A 24,487-nucleotide genomic window follows, 5' to 3' on the forward strand; every position below is an offset into this window, starting at 1 on the left:
ATGCAGTTGGTCTCTTAATTTGGGGCAATCAGTCATGCAGCAATGCCGTGGTGGAAGCCTCTCTTAATTAATGATTAAAAATGAAGAACCAGAGAAGTGAGTCTTTTCCAACTGCCCTATGGTAAACTATTTTTATTTTACTGTCCCATCAAATGATGTATGCTCTACTCTTGGCTTTGCCATGCATCTAAATTAGTTCTCTCACTACCTGGTTCCCAATTGTAAAATGAGAAAAATAATCATTCAAGAGAATACTGGCTTTCAGATCTTTAGTTTGAAAAAGAGGCGGAATCAACACAGTCGACTGCTGCAGTCCGTAACTGTTAATGGACTGGGTCTGAACAAAGGTCATTGCAAAATTTATTCCAAAAAGAGACAATCTTTCATTGGAAAAAGATTTTTAAGATGATTGTTGAATGATTGGAGATGTAATATACCTGCATGCCTGCCTATGCACATATTTTTTTTACTGAGATATAATTTACACTGAATGAAATACATAGGTCCCAAGTACACAGTTCAATGAGTTCTGACATGTATTCACAAATGTAACCCATAACCCAATCAAGATACAGAACATTTTCAAAAACCCAGAAAATTCCCTATCTGATCACTTCCCCATCTCAAATAGCCACTGTTCTGACTTCTATCACCACAGATTAGTTCTGTCTGCTCCTGAACTTGACACAACTGAGCTCATACATCATATACTTTTTTTGTGCCTGGCTTCTTTAGAGCAACATGAGATCTGTGAGATTTACCTCTGTCTTTTTCCTTCTATTGACAAACTCAAAATCTGAAAGGCCAATAGACTTCTGATCAACCAAGGTGGCAGCAGCAGACGTTTCAGGGTATCTTTCCCCCACAGAATCTTTCAACAACTAACAAAAACTGTTGATTTAACTCTTTAGATTGAAAGGAAAGGACACTATACAGCAGATCAAAGTGGCATACACAAATAAAGATCTCCAGTAAAGGTAACCATATGGGTAATTATAAATGCCAATACTACTGTATTGTATTAGTTGGTACATAACTCCACTTTTTACAGGTTCTAGAATGCAAATGCAAATGCAAAAAAAAAAAAAAAGTAATGATAGCTCTATGGGTTTTGGAATATAATGTATAAAGATATAGTCTGTAACAAATACAAGAAAACGGTGGCAGGACAAGAAGGGTACAGGAACAATGTATGTATATGCTATTGAAATTAAGTTACTAGCAAATCAAACATGATTGTTATAGATTTGTTATATTCATTACAGACTGTCCCAAGGTAACCACAAAGAAAATATATGAAAATGTACACAGAAAGAATGAGAAGGGACCGAAAACGGTTAACAAAAAGATCAAATAACATGAAAGTAGGCGTTAACGGAAGAAAATCAGAGGCAAAAAAAGGTGTAAGACTTACAAAGAGCAAACAGCAAAATGGCAGAGAAGAAAGTCATGAATTATCAGTAGCGACTTTAAACGGATTAAACTCTCTGAGGGTCAAAAGGCAGAGACTGGCGAATAGATTAAAAAAAAAAAAAGAAAAAAAAGGCCTGATTATATGCTATTTACCAGAAAACATTCTGAAATTCAAAGATACAAGGACGCAGAAAGTGAAAGGAAGAAAAAAATATATATACCATGCAAATAAATAGCCAAAAGAGATCTGGAGTAGCTATACTAGTAAAATAAAGTTTAAATAAAAAATTATTATAAGGGACAAGAAGGTCAAAATATACTGAAAAAGGGGTCAACACAACATAAAACAATTTTAAATATACATGCACCAAATGGCAGAGCCCCAAAACGCATGAAACAAATATCGACAGATTTGAAGGGAGAAATTGATGGTCCTACATTAATAGTAGGAGACTTCGATACGCCACTTTTAATAACAGATAGAACATCTAGACAGAAGAATTAGTAAGGAAACAGAAGAACTGAATGATACTCTAAATCAGCTAGATCTAACAGACATGCTCCAGGAATAACCATATGTTATGTCACTAAATAAGTCACAATAAATTAAAAAATATTGAAACCATACAATGAATCTCCTCTGACCACAAAGGAATGAGGCCAGAAATCAATAACAGAGGCAGAACTGGAAAATTCACAAGTAAGTAGAAATTAACACACTCAAACAACCAATGTGGTCAAAGAAGAAATCACAAGGGAAATTAGGAAATATCCTGAGGCGAATGAATATGAAATAGAATACACTAAAGCTAACGGGATGCAGCAAGGGCAGTGCTGAGAAGGAAATCTATACCTCTAAATGATTACATTAAAAAAAGAAAGATCTCAAATCAACTAACCTTATAACTGGAGGAAGTAGAAAAAGAGCAAACTAAACCCAGAGAGAATGGGAGACAGAAAGGAAATAAAGATCCAAGTGAAGATAAATGAAATAGAGAATAGAAAAACAATACAATCAATAAAACCAGAAGTTGGTTTGTTGAAAACATTAATAAAACCGATAAACCCTTAGCTAGACTGACAATGAAAAGGGAGAGGATGTGAAGAAGTAAAATGAGTAATGAAAGGTGGGATGTTACTACTGACCACACAGAAATAAAAAGGACTATAAGAGGATATTATGAACAACTGTATGCCAACAAATTAGATAACCTAGATAAAATGGACAACTTTCTGGAAACACACAAACTACCTACACTGACTCAAGAAGAAACAGAAGATCGCAACAGACCAATAATAAGAAGCAAAGTTATCAAAAACCTTCAAAGAAAAGCCCAGGACGAGATGGCTTCATTGGTGAACTTTACCAAACATTCTAAGAAAATTAACAGCAATCATGCTCAAACTCTTCCAAAAAAGTGCAGAGGAGGAAACATGCCCTAAATTCATTCTACGAGGCCAAAATCACCCTCATACCAAAGCCGAATAAAGATACCTTAAGAAAAGAAAATTACAGGCCAATATCTCTTATGAAAATAGATGCAAAAATCCTCAACAATATACTGGCAAACTGAATCTAAAAGCACATTAAAAAAATTATTCACCATGATCAAGTGGGATTTATCCAGGTATGCAAACGTGGTTCACATAAGAAAATCAATCAGTGTAACATATCACATTAACAGAATGAAGGGGAAAAAACACATGATTATCTTGACTGACTCAGAAAAGGCATTTGACAAAATCCAGCACCCCTTCTTGGAAAAAAAAAAAAAAGAGAAAACTAGGAATAGAAGGAAACTTCCTCAATGTGATAAAGGGCATATAGTGAAACACTCATAGCTAACATCATACTCAATGGTGAAAGACCGAAAGCTTTCCCCTGAAGACTGGTGTGCTGGTTTGAATGTATCATGTCCCCCCAAACGCCATTATCTTTGATGTAATCTTGTGAAGCAGATGTTTTAGTGCTGATTAGATTGGAATCCTTTGAGTATTTCCATGGAGATGTGACCCACCCAACTGTAGGTGATAACTCTGATGAGGTAATTTCTATGGAGGTGTTATCCAACCCATTCAGCGTGGGCCTTGATTACTGGGCCTTGATTACTAGGTGATAACTCTGATGAGGTAATTTCTATGGAGGTATGGCCCCACCCATTCAGGGTGGGCCTTGATTACTGGATACTATATAAGCTCAGACAGAAGGAGTGAGCTTGCTACAGCCAAGAGGGACACTTTGAAGAATGCACAGAAGCTGAGAGAGTAGCTGCAGATGAGAGACAGTCTGAAGACGGCCGTTGAAAGCAGACTCTTGCTCCAGAGCAGCTAAGAGAGGACAAACACCCCAAGAGCAACTAAGAGTGACATTTTTTAGGAACTGCAGCCTAGAGAGGAACGTCCTGAGAGAAAGCTATTTTGAACCCAAAACTTTGGAGCAGACACCAGCCACGTGCCTTCCCAGCTAACAGAGGTTTTCCGAACACCATTGGCCATCCTCCAGTGAAGGTACCCGATTGCTGATGCGTTACCTTGGACACTGTATGACTTTAAGACGGTAACTGTGTAACCAAATAAACCCCCTTTTATAAAAGCCTATCCGTCTCTGGTGTTTTGTATTCTAGCAGCGTTAGCAAACTAGAAAACCAGGAACAAGACAACGATGCCCACTGTTATTTAGCACTATACTGGAAGTTCTAGCCAGGACAATTAGGCAAGAAAGAGAAATAGAAGTCATCCAAATAGAAATATGCAGAAGACATGATCTTATAGATAGAAAATACTGAAAAAGCCACAACAAAGCTACTAGAGCTAATAAGCAGCCAAGTGGTGGGGTACAAGATAAACATGCAAAATCAATAGTTTCTATAAACCAGCAGTGAACAACCTGAAGAAGAAATGAAGAAAATTCCACCTACAAGAGCAACTAAAAGAATCAAATATCTAGGAATAAGTTTAATGAAGGATATAATGGACTTGTACAAGGAAAACTACACAACAGTTCTACAAGAAATAAAAGAAGTCCTAAATGAATGGAAGGACATGCCATGTCCATGGATTATAAGACTAAATATTGTTAAGATGCCAATTCTACTGAAGGCAATTTACAGATTAAACATAACTGCAATCAAAATTCCAACAGTGTTCATTGCAGAAATGGAAAAGCCAATCATCAAATTTATAAGGAAGGTCAGGGGCCCCATAGGCAAAACCCATCCTGGAAAAAAAAAAAGAATGAAGCTGGAGGACTTCACACTTCCAGATTTTAAAACTGATTACAAAGAATGAAAGTGGACTCTTACATAGTACCATTTACAAAGATGAACTCAAAGTGGATCAAAGACCTAAATATAATAACCAAAAGAATAAAATTCTTAAACGAAAACATAGGAAAGTATCTTCAGGACCTTGTGTTAGGCAAGGGTTTCTTAGACTTTATACCAAAGAAAACAGAGATAAATGGGATCTTATCAAAATTAAAAACTGTGCATCAAAGGACTTTATCATGAAAGATAACCTAAAAAATGCAGAAAATACTGGAAAATCCTGGATACATTTACAGATAAATAAATATCCAGAGTATATACAGAAATCCTACACTGCAGCTACCAAAAGACAAATAACTCGATTTAAAAATGCACAAAAGACTTCAACAGACATCTCCCAAAGAAAATATACAAATGGACAAAAGGCACATGAAAAGATGCTCAACATCACTGTTCATCAGGGAAATGCAAATCAAAACCACAATGAGCTACCACTTCACACCTACTAGAACGGCTACTACTCCAAAAACGGAAAATTACAAGCACTGGAGAGGAATGGAAAAGTAGGAACACTCATCCACTGTCGGTGGAAATCTGAAACAGTGCGGCTGCTGTGGAAGACAGTTTGGTGGTTCCTCAGAAAACTAAGTACAGAATTACCATATGAGCCAGCAATCCCACTTCTAGGTAAATATCCTGAAGAACTGGAAACAGGGACTCGACATGTGCCAGCACACCAACATCCACTTCGGCTTTATTCACAACTGCCAGAAGGTGGAAGAACTCAAGTGTCCAGTAACAGATGAATGGATAAACAGTATGTGGTTTATATGTACAATGGAATATTATTCAGCCGTGAAAAGGAATGAAGTTCTGATACATGTGACAACATGGATGAACCTGGAGGACATTAGGTTGAGTGAAAAAGAGCCAGATACAAAAGGAAAAATACTGTATGATCTCACTGAAAAGAAATAATTAGGAAAAAACAAAGTCATAGAGTCAGAATTTTGAACATAGGTTACTAGGGACTGGGAATGGGGGGTTAATGTTTAATTGGTACAGTTTCTGGTTGGGGTGACAAACTTTTGGTAATGGATGGTAGTGATGGTAGCCCAACACCATGAGTGTAATTAACAGCACTAAATTATATATTTGAATGTGGTTGAAAGGGGAAATTTTAGGTTGTGTATGTGTAAACAGAATACGAATTTTAAAAACAGAACATACAACATAAATAGTAAACCCTACTGTAAACAATGGACTCTAGATGATAGTATAATTATAATACTATTGTTTCATGAACTGTAACAAAGCTAACACACTAATGCAGAGTGTCAACAATAGGGAAATCTTTATGTGTGCTGGGAGGGGTATATAGGAATTCTGTATTTTCTGCATGACTTTCTGTACACCTACAATTTTTATAATTAAAAAAACAAAACAAAAAATACACATAATAGGTCATGAGCCCTAATCCAATTAGATAGGGAACCCCAAAATGGAACAGGCCACTGTGTCTCAAACTGTGTTCCACTGGGAAGCCAGTCCTGGGAGCTGTTAACCTGTGGAACCTCGATTCCCCCAGCAAACCCCACCTACCCACTGGCTGCTGACAACCAGGGGCCTACCACAGCAGCGGTGGTGCAAGCGCTCAGGAAATAATACCGTGGATGGTTCCAGGGACAATTAAGGTCAGAAGATTCTTCATGCGAAACTCCCCTCCTGGAATTCTAAATGCAACATAAAGACTCTGAAGGGCCCTGCCTTAAAAATACAAACCTTATATTTAACATCAGTTTGGCACTTCCCAAATTCAGTTGCACATGGAACACTTGTTTCCCAAGTATAGCAACATTCCACAGACCACCACCTTGGGAGGTACTGGTCTGAAAAAGCCCCTACCCCTTGTTGTTGGGGGGAAAAGGGCGGCTCAGCAGGGCCTAGCCCCAGACCACATTCTAGAGACATGGCAGGATCTAGCCGGGTGAGGCACTCCAGTGCTCACCACACTTAGTTTCTCCCCCAGTCACACTCACTCGTAAGGAAATCTTGCCTTCCATTAACAGGAATACAGGAAGCACACACAGAGGTTGAGGACAAAAAAAATCCAGTACAACAACAGTAACTAAACTGGACCGTGATTATAGCTGTTTAGCAATTTTGCAAAAATAAAAATAAAAATAAAAATTCAGACTCTTGGGCCCAGCCCTCAGAAATTCCAATTTAATGGCTCTGGATCAGGACCCCAGATGACTCTAATGCAAACTGCAGCCAAGGGCACCCTGGGAAGCGGTGGAAAGCCCACTCACCTTGGTGATCTTACCCCCACTGAAGTTGGCAAAGCGCTTGAGAGAAAGGGTTAAGACGTTGGACGTTCTGTGGATGGTGAAGCGCTTGCTCGCTGGAACCTTCTTCTTGCATCTGTGAGGAAGGTGAGTGAGAAATGTGCTGGTGAATGCTGAGGAAAGATGCCCTCATGCTCGGTTAAAGATGTTTACTCCAGCCCAGTGCAAGGGAGTCTCCACAGATAGGTTTGCCCTCGGCACCCCCAAAATTAAATCAACGTTACATAAGGAAAACGACCACAGGGGAACAAAGACTAGAGAAAAGCTGTGGATCCTAAAGCAGATAAACTAATTTACCAACTAGGAGACCAAACAAAATGCAGAACAAGTTACGCAGGGATAACATTTACAGGAAAGAACAAATTAAAACCGATGTGGCCAAATATATAAAAAGGACATGCAGGAAACAAATTTAAGCCACACTAAAAAAACAAGCAAATGAAGGTGGAGAAAATAAGAGGCAAAATTAGATAGCTTCAAGAGCTAAGGGAAATGAATTTAAAGAAGGATGAAAGCAGTGTTTTGGCAAAGAAAGATAAACCTGAAAGGCAGAATTAAGAAAGCACCCTTTAGTGACCACAGCTTTAAAATGACGTAGATAGAAAGGCCTCCATATGGTAAGACCATGCAGCCACTGAAAGAATGCAAGGTACGTCTCCTGAAATGGAAAAATGCCCACAACAAAGCAGATTAAGGATGTGAGCCAAGAAGGTAGGTCTCAGGCAGGAGCTCAGTCTCCGCTGCAGACCCCTCAGCTGAACTGGCCCTGGCTGTGTGACCTTAGGCTGGTTGCTGAATCTCTCTGGGCTCATTTCCCCATCTTGTGAAACTCACAAGTTAATATGTGTACAACATTCAGAACAGTAGCTTGCACATCTGAAAGCCATGTAAATGTTACAAAAAGCATGGTTATCCTTGCATTATTGGCATTCAGAGGGCTTTATTTTTTTTTTTATTTAAATTCAGTTTTATTGAAATATATTCACATACCCTACAATCATCTATGGTGTACAATCACAGTACCATCATATAGTTATGCATTCATCACCCCAATCTATTTTTGAACATTTTCCTTACATCAGAAAGAATCAGAATAAGAATAAAAAATAAAAGTAAAAAAGAACACAGAGGGTTTTATTTTTAAGACAACGTGCAACTAAAATGTGAACAATGGTCACCTCTGAGGGAGGCAGGGAATGGGACAGAGCAGGTATCGGGTAGGTGAATTTTTCTGCATGTTTCTGGACAGTCTGAGCTTTTTTCCAAGTGAAAAATGAAACTTACTTAGCACACATATAGGCATTCTCGCCGCTCAGGACATCTGGTTTCACAAAAAGTTCCAGAGCACGCACAATATTAGCAGCTTGCTGAGGAGGACAAAACCAGAGAATAGAATAAATAGCAGAAGAAAAAGCTGACTCAAGAAAAACCAACTTTAAGGTCGTTTCCAGGCGGAGGCAGCAAATCACAAAACTACCTACATAAAAATGTGCCCGCTCACTGCTCCCTTGAGTGGCTGGGAAAGGAGCAGGGGAGCCGTGGCTGTGAGCCCCTTCTGAATTATGCAGAATTGGTGAGAAACCCCAGCCTTGGGAATTTACTTCTCCAGCCCGCCACTTTTATCCAGACTGCTGGGTCCGCTCCAAACTAGACTGCCCCACTTCCTGCCAGGAGCAGCAACAAGTGCTAGAATAAAACAGAGGCTGCTCTCCAGGAGCCCCAAGCCCTGCGCTCCCCAAGTCTGCCTGTCCCGGAGGGCCGGCACCCTGAACACACCACAGACTCCCTTCACAAGCTCTGCACTCAGTGTCGTCACCAGCCATGCCTCAGGACACAGAACGGCATTTCATTTTTCGTTTAAACGAAAGCCATGCATGCCATGTCAGAAAAAAATATGCCAAAGTGACAGTTTGTACTTTAAGGTGGTAGGATTCTAAATATATTTTTTTTAATCTATTTTAAGCTTTTATTGAGTCTCTTTTTCTTTCCTTCTTTTTTGCCCTCTGGTCTCACTTTCCCTATCCAGACATGAAATGGTAGAACCCGTTCTGTACCCGAATCTCCAGCGCCACGTCCAGGTAGGGGTCGTAGGTGTCGGAGACACTCTTGCACACCGAACACTTCACTGCAACAGAACAGAGGGGGTGGGGTGGAGTGCGGCCTCCCCCAGGCCCAGACCCACTGCTGGGAGGTCTACTGTGAACCGGGCTTCTGACAAGGGGGCAATGCCACAGCCCCTCCTGGAGAGAGTTCTCCTTCAGGGGCCTGCCCAGGACAGTCCTAGTGCCACCGACAGGCCAGCACCACGCTAGGGCCGCTCGTGGGGTCCCCCTGCCTCACCCACAGGGGCCTTGGTGACTGCAGCCTGTTGAAGGACAATGGCACCAATTCAGGAACTAAGGAAGAGTTCAACACTTTAAGCGCAAGCACTTTGGCCCAACTTTCTCATCAGATGAGTCTTATTACACCCAGGCAGAGCAGACCGGCAAGCGAGAGTCTCACCAATGAGGAAACCAAGGCCCCAGATGTTACTGACGTGCCCAGGTCCACAGAGCTGGTCAACAGCCCCGGCCAGGGCGGGCATGCCTGGGGTCTCCTGGGCTAATCCTCCAGTCCTCAACAGGAGGGGGAGAAAAAACGCCTCCTCCACTTACCACGTGATCTGAGATAACCTCCAAAAATTTGATGGACCAAAGTAGTAGCCTGTGTCTGACGATCCAACCTGCAAATTAAGCCACAAACTTCAAGCGGCTGATGCAACATAGCAGCTCCCACCCCCTAAAAGTGACATCACACAAGGCCCTGTGGGACACGTTCATTAGCCCCATCCTCGCTGGACCCCTGCACTGCCTGGTGTTCGCTCTACATAGCTCTACCCTCCACCTGCCCCACTCCCCGCCGAGGCCCCTCCCACCCTGCAGGACGCTCCAGGATGCTCCTCCACCCTCTCAGCAGGACGCCTGGCCTCCACCCCACCCAGGTAAAACACCTTGAGAAATGTACCAGCAGCCTCACCAGGTCACACTCATTCTTCTCAGTCAATAAAAGTATCCCAAACCTTCCTGCAGGCTGGCTCTCCCCAAGCCATGGCACCCCCTCACCCACATTCCCTCCCTCAGCTCTGCACACCAACCCTACTTCTCCCTGGCTGCAGGCACAAGGCCCTCTCACAGCTGGTAAAAAGGAGAGGGAGGGAGGAAGAGCCATCAAGGACAAAGAACCCCCAGCTCCGTACATCTTTTTGGTAGAGGACAGTGGAGGCCAAGGGGCGGACCCAGGGTCAGCATAGATTTAGGCTGCTCTCATCTGTGTGTGTCAAGGACGTGAGGCTGTTATGAGCAGCCTAATTCCTAAACAACTGGGGTACCAACACAGGGTTACCAAATTCTTATTCTGCAAAGTTTGGAAAAGAAACATCAACTGCCACCATCCACTACCACCACCATTTCACCCAAAGAAAGGACATTTTAACTCCAAACAACTAGCAAGGACAAGACCTCAAAACAAAGTGCAGACTTCTGGGTAGTGTGCATAACGGCAGCAGCTGAAATTAAGATTGACCCAAGTTGTCCAGAAGCCATTTAGAACAGGAGCAAACAGAACCCCGCAGAACCCATCTCTCAGCATAGCCAGGAGCAGAGAAAGGGGGATCTTCAAATTACACCTACAAGGGATCATGAACCCACCCTGAGCCCTGGGCAGCTGGGGAAAGCTGGGCAAGAGAGAGAAGAGGAAAACCAGAGGCCAGCCCGAGTCTCCAAAATCCCCACCAGAGAGAGGATGCCACGGTCATTGAGGTGCGAGGGCTCTGGGGTGTCCTGGCAGGTTATGCATTAGCGGGGGCAGCGGGGGGCAACACCCCCGGACTTCCAGGTGCACAGGTCAAGATGGCAGTCCCCAAAGGGACCAAGGCTGGGGGCAGAATGTAAAAAGGAAGCTGGCACATCCCTGGGAGACTGGGTGAAGGGCAAGAGGAGCGAATGGGAGAAATTCAGGGGCGTAAAAGAAAAACAAAAAAAAAGAGAGGCTCTCCAACCCTTCCCCTACCACAGAAAAAGCCATCCATTCAAGGAACTGTACTTTGCAATGCTGACAGAAGGTGGGGCCCTTGAATTAGGCAACTTGCAACTTGCCCAAATCCATGAGACAAACAGATGAAAGCAACCCAAATCTACGCAAGGGTACTTGAATCAAAACCCTTCAATCGATGACAGTTATCCCCCCTTCACAAGCAAAAAAAGTAGAAGAAAATGGCAACACAAAACTCCAAAATGAATTAAATATCCTCAAACAAGCATTTGAAAATATGAATAACAAATTTAAAAATTAAAGAAAAAAAAAGAAAAGTTAATTGAACTCTGGAAAGAAAAGGCAAAAATTTAAACAGTCACTTCAGAAATGAAGAGTGAATTACAAAGGGCCCAAGAGAGAAGAAAGAGTCAAATAAAAACTTAATAAAGGGCAATGAATTAAGGCAGGAGAACGACCAAGAGAATGAAAATGAGATGAAGAAAGCACAGCCAGGCCAGTAGTTGAAATGAAAGACAGACAAAAACTGGAGATGCTAAAAAAGTAAAGGTAACAACTGAACACATTATAATTTAAGAAAACTTTCCAGAAATTGAAAGCATGCCTTTAAAACAAACAAACAAAAACTAACACCGGCACGTATTCACGAGGGGTGAAGACCCTTCAGCTCATTGCAGAATCTCACCAAGCAAAGATCACTTTCCCAGGAACAGACACATTAACCACATACATTTTGCAAAACAAACACTAAGTTTGGCAACACAACATACTGACTTAGTGTTTTCCTCATTTTCACTTGCATGTTTTTAAACCATGATATTGAAATCGAGCTAACTTAAAAGTGACAGTGTACAGGCCTACTGTTGCTGAAGGTTTATTCTGATGCTACCAAGAAGTTTCTGCCTGCATGCGTCCCGAGTCCAGAGTCAGTCTATGCCGCAGATTCAACCTCTAATTGTCACTGTTCAGGTGACAAGGGGGAAAACCCAACCTGAATGGACATACTAAAAGAATCCTCCAGGAGCCTGGGAAAACTGGCCTCCAACACTCTGCTCCAAGTACATTCCTATAAAAGTATTAGATTTTAAAGATAAAAAGGTCCTCAAATAACTCACAAGGTCAAGAGAAGAAGACAGCCACAAACTTCTCAAAGCCAGGGAATCTGACAACCCTGGGCCCTCCTTGAGGGATCTCCCAGCAGACAGGCTGCACCCAAACCAGAGTCACTGGGAAATCCAGCAGGATGGACGACAAGCACTGAATCTATTAAACCAGAGATCAAACACTAGATGAAAAAAGGCAGGGATGAATGGAGAATAATAATACATAAATCCTCTGTGTCCCAGCAGAAGGAAACAATATAACTGAAAAATGACAAGAGAGAGGCGAGGGAAAAGAGGCTGGCAGTGAAGGATACCAAGAAAAGCTGACAGATCAGACAGTATGGGTCAAGAGAGCAGCACCCATGGTACGGAGAATCAAAAAGAAGCAAAGCAAACGAACTCTGCATGGTGATTGTAACACACAGTAATAAGACAGCTGAGACCAAGCTTTGCGGTCATTTCAATAATTGTGTTTGGGCTTAACTCGCCTACTAAAAGATGATTTTCAGTTTATCTCACAAAGCGAGCCAGAACGATACACTGTACACTTGCAGCACGCCTAAAACCAAGTGTTTCAGAAGGGGGCCAGCCAAGAAATGACGGGCAGATGAAAATCTCATTAAGAAAGCAGGGGTCGTGAGCCTCGGATTGGGCCCAGCAGAATCCAAGCCACAGGCAACCAATGTGACCAAGAAAGACGCTCAGTAGGGCTAAACGCTACAGTTCTCACCTAAGATAGGACATTTAGGAACATGGAGCAGCAACCACCTGGATAAGGCAGAAGCTACAGAAACTGCAAGGGGACAGATAGAAACACACCGTAAGAGGAGCCCTGAACCCACCATTCTCATCCAAAGCAGATCACACAGACGACAAGGACATGAGTCAACAGGCCAGAACTCAGGGACATGCACCTTGGACCCTACACCCTGGTAACCATCTTCCCAAGTGCACAGCGGGCAGTCACAAAAACTGATCATCCATCAGGTCACAGAGAAAACATCAGTAAGTTCCACGAAGTAGAAATGTTACGAACACTCTCTAATCACAATGCAAGGTAAAATAAACATTAACAAAATCAAAAAACCAAAAAGGCCCTTGCACATGCAAATTAAATTGAATAAATTTAGCTTTATGAAAACTCAGTAATTGCACCGTTCTATTCACGGCCTGGTGTCTGCTAAGTGCCCAACTCTCTCGGGGCTATTGCCCAGCTCCACTCCTGCCCCCCTGCCCCAAGTTCTCCCGATTTCAGTGGACAGCTCACCACCATCTGCACCACGACCACACCACACACCTGGGCTCCTACCCCGAAATCCCCACATCAACTTCTCCATCTACTGCCCATTGCTTCCCATTTCTCCTACCTCCAGAGATTCTGGTTTCACTGGCTTGGGACGGGGCCTGGGTGTCAGTCACTGTCTTAAAAGTTCCCCAGGTGATTCCACCTGTGACCAGGGCACTGAGAACCCAGGCTGCAGGCATGCTCCTCTCGAGGCCACATTCCTGGTCTAATTCCTTCCAACCTCACCCTTAGGGGTCACCCGTTTTGGGAAGCTCCACTGTGCGGGAGGCTCCTCTTGGGGGTGGTCCCAGAAGCTCCCCCACCACAGCACCTGGCATGTGAGGGTGTGCAGGCCAACTGGTTTATCTTAACCAATTGCACCAGAGCTCCTCAAACTCAAGGACCTTGGCTTTGATCTCCAGGTACCCAGGGCCTCATCCAGTGCCTGGCACACAGGAGGTATTCACCAGACAGCTATTCAGTCAGTCAGTTAACTGGGGCCAGCAGGAAAGGGCACCCCCATAATGTGCACAGAAGGGACGGAGACGTGGGGCCCTTCCGGGAAGAACACGTGACCAGGCCAGATCATCTCAGACCAGCAGGTGAGTGTCCAAAGAATCCTGTGGAAACCTTTGCCAGGGGCTTTCCCTTTTCAATCACTTACTGCTGTAACTTGGGCAACTTTTCTGAAGAACATTCCAGTTATGTTTCCCAAGTTGTCTGAGGAATTATTTCCAGAATCAAGGATTCTGTTTTGTTTAAGCCTAGGCAATAACCATAAAAGAGTGCACATCTCCTGCCTGTTTTCTTCTATCTCAAAAACAATTCTTGATGGTAACTGTATTTCTCTAGACGTGAAGGAACATGGGACATAACATAATCCATCAGTCACGTGTATGAATCAGGCTTTCAAATGTGAAAGTAAGAAACAGTAACTGGGCAGAGTAAAATCTTGAAAATTATCAACTTCCTAACCTCAAATTTTCCTGTATGCTTTCAACTTATTTTATAGTCACATAATTCCTACCACCCCCTGCCTCCAGTAAGCTGACAGTCTCTGATTTAAGAGACCCGAAACTAACATGGTGATTAGAAAAAGAGAGAAAGTCCATGGTGACAGCTGAGCATCCTAGCAGATCTGCTGACGCGTCTTCCGCTCACGGAGCTGCTGAAACGGAGCGCCTGCCCCATGGCCGGACCCCCACAGAGTGCCCTCAGCAGGGAGGCCGAAGTGGGCAGCCCTTTTCCTGGAAGCAAGTGCAGTCCCAGGCTGGGGCTTCAGCTGGGAAATGGCCCTGATGTAAATCCCACCCCACCTACAATGGGAAAGCCTGGGCAGCCCAAGATGGGGGGCCGGCTGCCCCATGGTCCGGCGCCGCTCTCACAGCGCCCTGCCTTCTCTGCAGTACAGGAGCGCCGCACCCCGAGGGCGGGTGGCACACTTACTTGGCACAGCCGTTCAGGCAGGCCTTCTGCATGGCGTCAATGGTGTACCGGAGGAACTCATGGGCATCCTCCTGGTTCCCAAAGCGGAAGTGCCGGGCGATTTCTAAAACCGGAAGGAGAGAAGCATCAGATCAGTAGGGAGAGCACCTGCTGTTCCCAGAATCACCTCCTCACGGTCACAGTGTGGAACAGTACACCCTTCCACACAGCAAACAAGGAAAACGAGAGCGCCACGTGAACATTCGACCTCCCAACCACGACTCATCACCACTTTCGGCTTCTCAGTGAGACCTAAGGGGTCAAAGACTCAATATCTGAGAAAACCTCAAATGCCACAGAATATCAAGCCATGAAGAACACAAAATCCACCAACCACACTGGCTTTCCAGAGAACCCATAGAGAATGCAAATAGATTACAACCATGCTGCCGCGCTGCAATTTACCAGGTTTTCGAAAGCAACCAACAGATCATTCCTGCCAGGTGACAGGGACATGTGATGACACACTGGGCACTGGGTTCCCCCAGCAAGCAGGACTTCACCACGCACTCCGCATGATGCTCCATCCTCCAGCTCTCGCCCACACTGACTGGCCTGCCGGAAACACCCCACCAGCCCTCGGCCTGACCCTTCAAGGTCATGTGCTGCCCCCTCCCGGGAGTCTCGGAAACACTGCTCCTTTAGTCTGCACCCCAAAACACGGGCATATTCATCCACCACAAGCAGACAAGCTCCAAAGAACAAGACCCTGGGACTCGGTTCATGACCTTCCTCTCCCACCACCCCTCGCCAGCTCTTACTTTTCAGATCTCGGATGAAGGAGACGGGCTTGATGGCGTTGCCGCTGTTGGCGAAGGCCTGAACAATGTGATTCTGCATGACGCACAGCATGCAGAAACCACCCTGATGACCTGCGGAAATGGGAGCAGCGGTCACCTTAAGTCGAGAGCTTCCAAGAGAGCACGTGATGACAGCCTGCCCCGACATGACAGAGGAAAAGCAATGGGGGCAAACCAGCCTGTGAAGGGACCGCTGAGCCACACGGAGCCAAGGCTCCCAAAGTCGGCCTGCCATGGCCGAGGAAATGTTCTTTGCTGCTGGACGCCATGACTCATCCAGAGCTGCTGATTCTGACGATCTCACACTATCACTCCGGGTTGATGTTTTGGGACTGCGTGAAATTCTTTCTATATTTCATGGGTACTATTTACTTATAAAAAAGAAGTCTGATTTTCAAAACAGAGTTCAGAAGAACATTTTTTTCTGATTTCCAAGCTGCGCCACATGGTCAGTAGGCTGGTGGACTTGGGGCTTCCAGCCAACCCCTTATTGCTACAGATCAGGGTCAGCACAGCCTTCTGTAAAGAGCCAGACTGTGAGTATTTTTTGGCTTCATGGGCCAGATGGTCTCTGTTAAAACTATCTAATTCTGCACCTTAGACAAGGTCTAAGCAAACAGGCGTGGCTATGTTCCACCCAAAGGTAATTTACAAAAACAGGCAGAGGGCGGGACTTAGCCTTGGGGCAGTTAGTGAGCCTCTGCTGTATGTGAAGCTACTTGCTCCTCCTTAGGCATTAGGCTGGACAGCGGTAAACTTTTAGATTCTTTAAAATAATGAAATATTTTAGACAAAAAGAGAAGTACAAAGAACATAACACCAAATTTAGGAATTTTTTATACAAAAAAAATTGGTGCAGCAGTGGAACTCTCTTCTCGACTCCCGATCCTTCCTTCAGAGGGAACTACTATCCCAAATTCGGTAATTATCACTCCCCAAAACACATTTACTGTATTGATACCCATGTATGTGTGCATAAACAATACACAGCATTACACTGCATTTCTACAAACCTACTTCATAGAACTGTACCATGTATTATGTGTCATTTGGCAACTTGCTCTTTTAAAAGAGCAAGACTTAAGCCTAGCTCATTCTTACAGCTAGGTATTTCACTGGATGAACTGATCACAGTTTGTTTATACATTGCTCGTTTTGTGCGAGAACAAACAACGTTGTAGGGAGTGCTCCTGGACCCGTTTCCTTGTGCATACGTGAGTTTCTCTAAGGTGTACGCCTACAAGAGAAGTTTCTGGGTCAAAGGGCAAACACATCTTCAATTCTGCAAGCCACTGCTGTCTAGATATACTCAACAGTATGCAAGCTTCACAAAAAGATCTATCTCATAACATAAAATTCAACACGCATCAATTATTCCTTTTAAAACCTCATCTCAAAATCAATAATGGCTCATATTCCTTTGTTTTCTTAGGGGTTGTTAATTTTCTTGGGGTATGGTAGGAACATGTTGGAAGCAATGTAGTTATTTTAGATTATTTGTTTTTCTTACTCCTCTGTTTGGACATGGTTTATTAATTTTCTTGGGGTATGGTAGGAACATATTGGAAGCAAAGTAATTATTTTAGGTTATTTGTTTTCCTTAATCCATTGCTTTGTTTGAAATGTTGTGGGGTTTTTTTGGTTGTTGTTTGCCTGTTTGTTTTTAATTTTTTGATAAACAAAGTTAAAAAATTGAAAAAAAAATCAGTAGAAAAATGGGAGTAAAAACTAAATGACAAATAGGGTGGGATGGGGGGATGGTTTGGGTATTCTCTTTTCACTTTTATTTTTTATTCTTATTCTGATTCTTTCTGATGTAAGGAAAATGTTCAGAAATAGATTGTGGTGATGAACACATAACTATATGATCATACTGTGAACAGTTGATTGTATACCATGGATGACTGTATGGTTTGTGAATATATTTCAATAAAACTGAATTAAAAAAAAAAAATCAATAATGGAATGTCACACAGCTTATTTACTATTATTTACTACATAAACATAAAAATGCTAGTATTTACATAAAAAAAATCTTGGGAAGTCACCCAAAAATGTTCACATGATTACCTTTATATAAAGGAGAGACTTTTGTTTTTCACTGTAACGTTTCTTCTTGGGCTTTTCTAACCTCATCTGTATTACATTTATTTTTAACTGACAAAAGTGGTGGTTTTTTTTGGGGGGGGGCTCAAAATTAAGCAAAAACCTAACACATCATTTAAAATATCTTAAAATGTAAAGCTTAACAAATGTTAAACAAACAAGCAGAGCTCTTATTTCCAAATACCTAACTGGAGATAAGTTATTTACTATAAAAGCTCTGTGGACTCGACCCTTTATACATACGTAAAATGCTGCTGTCAGCCTGAGAGGCGCCGCTCCCAAACAGAGCAAGTAACACTCGAGACAGAAATACCTGATTCAGGTCTCCCAAAGCTCTCACAGCACTCGAGATTAATTTAGGTGGCATGTGGACAAACACTTACAAGACAGACATTTTAATGTACCAAAGAATAGGATTTAATTGTATGTTCCTTTTGGGTTTTTTACAAAAAGTCTTTATTTTCTAGCTACATATTGGTGGTCAGCAGCACCCGGCAGGAGCTGGTGCTCTGTGCTGCATGGACAGCAGACCCTGTCATGCTCAAGGGCACATCGCAGGGTCTCTGAGAATCTTCAAACAGTGTAACTCAAGGAGGAGGAGAGAAGAGCCAGGCTCACCTAGGGGCCACTGAGATGCAGCGGTGTAGAGGCAGAAGTACAAAGACTTCTCTTCATATGTTTTATTCTAAAAAAGTTAATAAATTAAGGTTTATTAACACTCTGCTTGCTATCAATATATTGTAACACACCCGGACTTATGCAAGTCAGGTCAAGCGGATTTACAGACGTCATCTAGTTTTAATTATATTAACCTTCACAAAGTTGACAAATGGCTCAAAAAGATTCCTACAGAAAAACCAAGAATGGAAGATAGTGGAAGCATAGTTTTAACAAATAAACGGCAGAGCTAACAAACCTACCACTGGTAGGATCTTGTCATCAACATCACAAGATAAAAACAAAGACAATCCAGTAAAATATTACAAGAAGTCTGCCACACTAAACCTCAAAATTGGCAAGGTGTCTATTTGAAATAGATTTATAGCAGTCAACTCCATCTGAAAAGTGTACATCGTGCCTTAAGAGACTAACCACTGCTACTATGAACTCATTACAATTAAAAGACATTTAGAAATATTATTTCTGCTGCAAGGTCATCCTTCCTTCATTCATTTTTCTAAATAATATCACACCCCTGAGCACGCCATGCGATCCAGCACTTTATTGTAGCATGCTCCTCCCACACTCCGACCCCATCTCCCCCACCTTCCAGTGTCTGGCCATATCCTGATCTTCGATCACTATCTTTTAATTATCCTCTTTTTTGTTGCTTTTGTGCGGTTTTTTTAGGTTTTATCGCATATATGAATCCTTAAATACTCCATTCTCGTCCTGCTTGTTTTTAGACTTTGTAAAAGGAATTTGTGCTGCATGCAGTCGTTCAACTTCGTGGTCCCAAGACTCATTCACATGACTGCTTCATGCTTCTCACTGCCGTGTAATATTCCACCACATGACTCGACCTTAACTCCCATCTCCACCCTGTTGATGGGCAGCTGGATTGCTCAGTTTTTTGTTATAGACATTTTCAAGTGGCTCTCCTGGCATACGTGTACAAGAGCTTTTCGGTAGTAGGATCGATGGGTAATAGATGAGGAGAGTGACAAATTGTTTCCAAGGAACCTCAGGGATCTACATCCTCTCCACCACATGCCATGTTGTGAGGCTCCTGGGTCCCTATCGATCACAAACCTATGAGACAGCAACCATCATGGCTCCAATGGCACTCCTGAGGGCAGGCCAGGTCTCTGTCTTTTCCTTGTTGATTTTTTGGTTCTTTATATATTCTTGATACCAAGCCCTTGGTTGTTTATGTGTCATAGGTGCTTCTCCCAGTTTGTAGTTGGCCTTTTAATTCTCTTTAGGTGTTTTGTGATGAACAAAAGTTCTTACTTTTAAGTTTTACTTTTGATATTAAGTATTTAATGAATCTGATGTTTACTTTTGTATATGCTATGAAATGGGAGTCATTTCATTTTTTTCCATATGAAATATGGGAAAACAATTTTTTTCAGCTCTATTTATTTAAAACTGCAGGTCCTCTTATATGCAAAAAATTGCTTTGAAACATCACATTCCCAAGTATATGCAGGTCTGTTTCTGGGCTCTATTCTATTCCATTGGTCTGTCTGTCTCTCCCTGACCCAATACTATGATGCCTTAATTTCTATGACTTTACAGGAACCTTGTATAGCTGGCAGGGCATGTCTCTTCTCATTCTTCTTCTTTAGAAGTGTCTTGGCTATTTTGGGTCCTTTGGTTTCCTTTTCTATACACATTTTAGATTCAACTTATGATCCACTGAAACTCTGTTGGTTTTTGTTTTTGTTTTTTACTGGAGCTACATTAAACCTTTACATTAATTTGGGGAGAAGTGACATTTTTATGACATTGAGCCTTCCTTCTGTGAACAGATGCTCTCTCTCCATTTATGCAGGTATCATTTAATGTCTTTCAGTAAAGATTTTCCACATACAAGTCTTGCACATCTCACTAAATTTAGGTCTATGTACTTTATCCTTTGTGTTGCTGTTGTAATTTTTCTATAATAGCAAATTTTTAAATTTGCTTATTGTTGGTGTAGAGAACTTCAACTGACTTTTGTATACTGATGTTATATCTAGCCATGCTGCCAAATTCCCCTTGCCAAGTTCCTGGTAATTTATCTAACTATTCTTTTGGTTTCCTGTGCAGACAGGCATATTGTTTGCCAACCGCGACAGTGTTATCCCACCTTTCTCTCTTGTACTTCCCCGTTGTGGCTAGGGAGCACAAAAGTGAACAGAAGGGCTGACAGCAGCCATCCTTGTCTCACTCCTGGTTTTAGGGAAGATGCCTCCAATATTTCCCTATTTAGAATGATGCTTTCTGTGTTTTTTTTAATAGATACCCTGTATCAACTTAAGAAAACTTCCTTCTACTGCTATTTTGCTAAGAGTATTTTGTCACGGTTTTCCTTTTTAGCATCTACTTTTAGGTGACTGTGCTGGTTTGGATTTATTATGTCCCCCAAAATGCCATTATCTTTGATGCAGTCTTATGTGGGCAGGAAATGTATTGGTGTTGACTGGGTTGGAAACTTTTGATTGGATGTTTCCATGGGGATCTGATCACTCAACTGTGGGCGAGAGCTTTCACTGGATAATTTCCATGGAGGTGTGCCCACCCATTCAGCATGGGCTCTGATTAGTTTACTGGAGCACTGTATAAACTCAGACAGAAGGAGCAAGCTTGCTACAGTCGAGAGGGACACTTTGAAGAACACACAGAAACTGAGAGAGGAGCTGCAGATGAGAGACAGTTTGAAGATGGCCTCTTGCTCCGGAAAAGCTAAGAGAGGACAAATGCCCCAAGAGCAACCAAGAGAGACATTCTGAAGAGGAGCTGCGGCCTAGAGAGGAATGCCCTGGGAGAAAGCCATTCTGAAACCAGAACTTGGAGAAGACGCCAGTCACATGCCTTCCCAGCTAACAGAGGTTTTCTGGACGCCACTGGCCATCCTCCAGTGAAGTTACCCTTTGTTGAAGCCTTACCTTGGACACTTTATGGCCTTAAGACTGTGACTGTGTAACCAAATAAATCCTCTTTATAAAAGCCAATCCATTTCTGGTATTTTGCATCCCAGCAGCATTAGCAAACTAGAACAGTGAACTTTCTCCTTTAATGTGTTAATATAAAAGTAATTAACTAAAGTTGCAGAATTCACAATCGCTTATATAGTACCTCCTGTGTGCCAAGTACTCTTCTAAGCTCTTCATATAATTCATTTCCTATGAAGACGACAGTATTACTATTTCACAGGTGAGGAACAAGACACAGAAAGAGGTTCAGGACTCACAGCTACCACAACGCTGAGCCACGGTGTGACCCCAGAAGGCCCAGCTCTAGAATTTTTGCTTCTCAACTCCAGTGCTGTGCTCTCTCAGTAAAGGACAGCTGGAGACTTTCTAATCTTAGCACATTCTCACATTTCTGGGATGAACACAACTTGCTCATAGTGTTTTAAGACTTGAATTCGATTTGCTGGCACTTTGTCAAGAACTTTCATATCTCTAGTCATGAATAAGACAAGCTTCTTTCCCATATTGTACTTGTTTACTTTTGTTATCCAAGTATTCTCTCTCTTCCTAGTCTATAGGAGAGTTTGAGAAGGGTCAGGATGACCTGTTCCTTCAAAGTTCCACACCAGTCACCGTAAAACCCTCTCAACATGGTGTTTTATGAAAAGATTTTTACCATTGCTTCATAATTTCCTTAATTGTCAAAGACTAGACTCTATTTTCCTCAGTTTTGGTAAGTTATACCTAATTTTGTCTTTATTTCACCCATTTTTAGTTTCTACTTTGAAGTATCTTTTATATGTAGATAAAATGCTGGTACAGTGATAAGTGTATAGAATTTGTAAACAGCAGACTATACGTACTTTGGAGGGATTTTTTTGAAAACATTTTTACTCTTTGGGTAATTATCATCAGAAAAGCCTAGAAACTACTAGTCCACCTGAATGATTCGTTTCACAACCCAGTCTCCCAGCAGGCACAATTCAAATTTAGGCTTTGTGGGTTACTACATACGTGAACCTTACCCCAAACTTAGCCCCAGACCGAGACCGGCTGTGCCACAAGTGCACGGCTCTGCCTGCCTCAGACACTGGCCAGTCCAGGGGCCCAGAGCCAAGCCCCCACCCCCGAGCCCACTCACAGTGGCGGGCGTGCTCCCTGGACAGCAGGTAGTTGGCCAGAGGCGGCGTGTAGGTCAGACACTGGATGGTCGAGTTCAGGAAGCAGGTGTTGCCGAGGTTGTGGAGTCCCGCTCCGACCCGGTAAACACGCTCCCACTTCAAAGACAGCCGCTCCATGGGGAAGAGCACCTTCTGTGGGGCTGGGACACCATCGCTGCAGCTTTCATATCCATGCTCGCTGCCTGAGAAGGAGGCAAGGGGAGAAAAGTGGCAGCCTAAGTCTAGGCACGGGTGTACTTTCAGCTAGACCACAAAAAGAAACTGCTTATATAAACACTGAGAGTTCCAGTGCTCCCCTTTACTGGAAGTTCCTAGAAAGCCTGGGAGTAAAGGTGATCACCCAATGGAGCCACCGAGACCACTCAGGTCTAGGATTCGCACCCTTCCATGGACAAGAGGACAAGATTCAGAGAATGATGGGCGAGAAGCCCGTTCTACCTTACTCCTCCACCATCTCCCCGGAAGTCTCCTCCATCCTTGGATAAGTTAATTCCTAGACATTTTATTCTTTTAGCTGCTATTGTAAATGGATTTTTTTTCTTGATTTCCTCCTCAGATTGCTCAATACTAATGTATAGAAACACTACTGATTATTGCATGTTGATCTTATATCCCACCACTTTGCTGAACTCATTTATTAGCTCTAGTAGCTTTGTCATAGACTTTTCAGGACTTACTAAATATAAGATTATGTTGTCTGCAAACAGTGAAACTTTTACTTCTTCCCTTCTGATATGGAGGCTTTTTATTTCTTTTTCTTTTTTTTTAAATTCAATTTTATTGAGATTGTTCACATGTCATACAGTCATCCAAAGTGTACAATCAATTATTCCTGGTACCATTATATAGTTGTTGCCTTTCACTTTCAACGTATTTGTATCTTTGAGTCTAAAATGAGTCTCTTATAGGCAGCACATACATGGATTTTTTTTTTTAATCAATTCTGCCAATCTGTGTCATTTTTCTGGGGAGTGTAATCCATTAACATTCAGTGTTATTAATGTAAAGGCAGTACATACTTAAAAAAAAAAAAAAGGATTCAGAGAATGAGAAGCTACAGGAAGCAGGCCCTGGTACCCTGTACCCTATCCTGCCCCCCAGGCTGCCCTAAATCTCCAGGCCCTGCTTATGATCCTATGAAACTGGGGGCAGGGGGGGCAGGGAGCAAGTCTCAAGGAAGCTCTAAGACACAGATCTCTTTCCTACACTGTATCAATATTTCTTCAACTAAAATCACTGACCCACCCCCCATCCCAGTAAAATTCACAATCCTCTGAACACACTGTTTTTGTTCCTATTTTAGTCCATATTTAGTCCACCCCCCCAGTCCCCCAGCACGCGCCTCTGTGCCAGCTCTGGCATGTGCCCATCTCCCGGTGCGTCGGCCCCGTCACCTAGCGCACGTACCCTGCCTCCGGATCTGTGCTTCCTCAGCACTCCTGTGGCGACTGACGCCCTCTGTCTTGGGGTTCAGCAACACATATTTGCTCTTCAGTGACTCTAGCTGGTAGGAGAAACCCTTGCTGGCTGGCTCAAACTCGATCTTCTGTAAAAGGACCTTCTTGGCAGAGGAGGCCAGGAGCTTCCCCAGGTCCCCATCATCAGCCGAATCCTTGCGAGTGGGTTTTAGAGCCTCCTTCAGCTTATCGACTATTGGCATGGTGTGTCACTGTGGGGACAAGGAACACCGGGCTGTGAATACCTAAGGCTCAGGAACTGGAACACCTTTTCACCTAAAATCCCCTCTTGGTCACTAAGGCCACTCTCCACCAAGAAAACTTCTCCAGATAAGTTTCCAACCCTACAGATAAGTACAATACACGGAAGCACGTTGCTGACCATCCAGAAATG

General features: G+C 42.8%; 1 protein-coding gene across 6 annotated transcripts in view; it reads right to left on the bottom strand.

Annotated features, from left to right (window-relative positions):
* Nucleotides 1-24,487, bottom strand: part of USP36 (ubiquitin specific peptidase 36) — a 43,920-nt gene that overhangs the window by 14,870 nt on the left and 4,563 nt on the right. For all 6 annotated transcript variants that reach the window (XM_037808794.1, XM_037808795.1, XM_037808793.1 and 3 more), the window contains 8 exons: nucleotides 24,044-24,305; nucleotides 22,597-22,818; nucleotides 15,691-15,801; nucleotides 14,891-14,993; nucleotides 9,682-9,749; nucleotides 9,082-9,152; nucleotides 8,312-8,394; nucleotides 6,992-7,103 (listed from right to left, as the gene is read on the bottom strand). In XM_037808794.1, the coding sequence (XP_037664722.1) occupies nucleotides 6,992-7,103; nucleotides 8,312-8,394; nucleotides 9,082-9,152; nucleotides 9,682-9,749; nucleotides 14,891-14,993; nucleotides 15,691-15,801; nucleotides 22,597-22,818; nucleotides 24,044-24,296 (1,023 nt within the window). In that variant the 5' untranslated portion in view covers nucleotides 24,297-24,305. The remainder of the gene's footprint in view (nucleotides 1-6,991; nucleotides 7,104-8,311; nucleotides 8,395-9,081; nucleotides 9,153-9,681; nucleotides 9,750-14,890; nucleotides 14,994-15,690; nucleotides 15,802-22,596; nucleotides 22,819-24,043; nucleotides 24,306-24,487) is intronic.

The sequence above is a fragment of the Choloepus didactylus genome, chromosome 18 (genome assembly GCF_015220235.1).
Source record: "Choloepus didactylus isolate mChoDid1 chromosome 18, mChoDid1.pri, whole genome shotgun sequence".
In the NCBI taxonomy this organism is placed as follows: domain Eukaryota; kingdom Metazoa; phylum Chordata; class Mammalia; order Pilosa; family Megalonychidae; genus Choloepus; species Choloepus didactylus.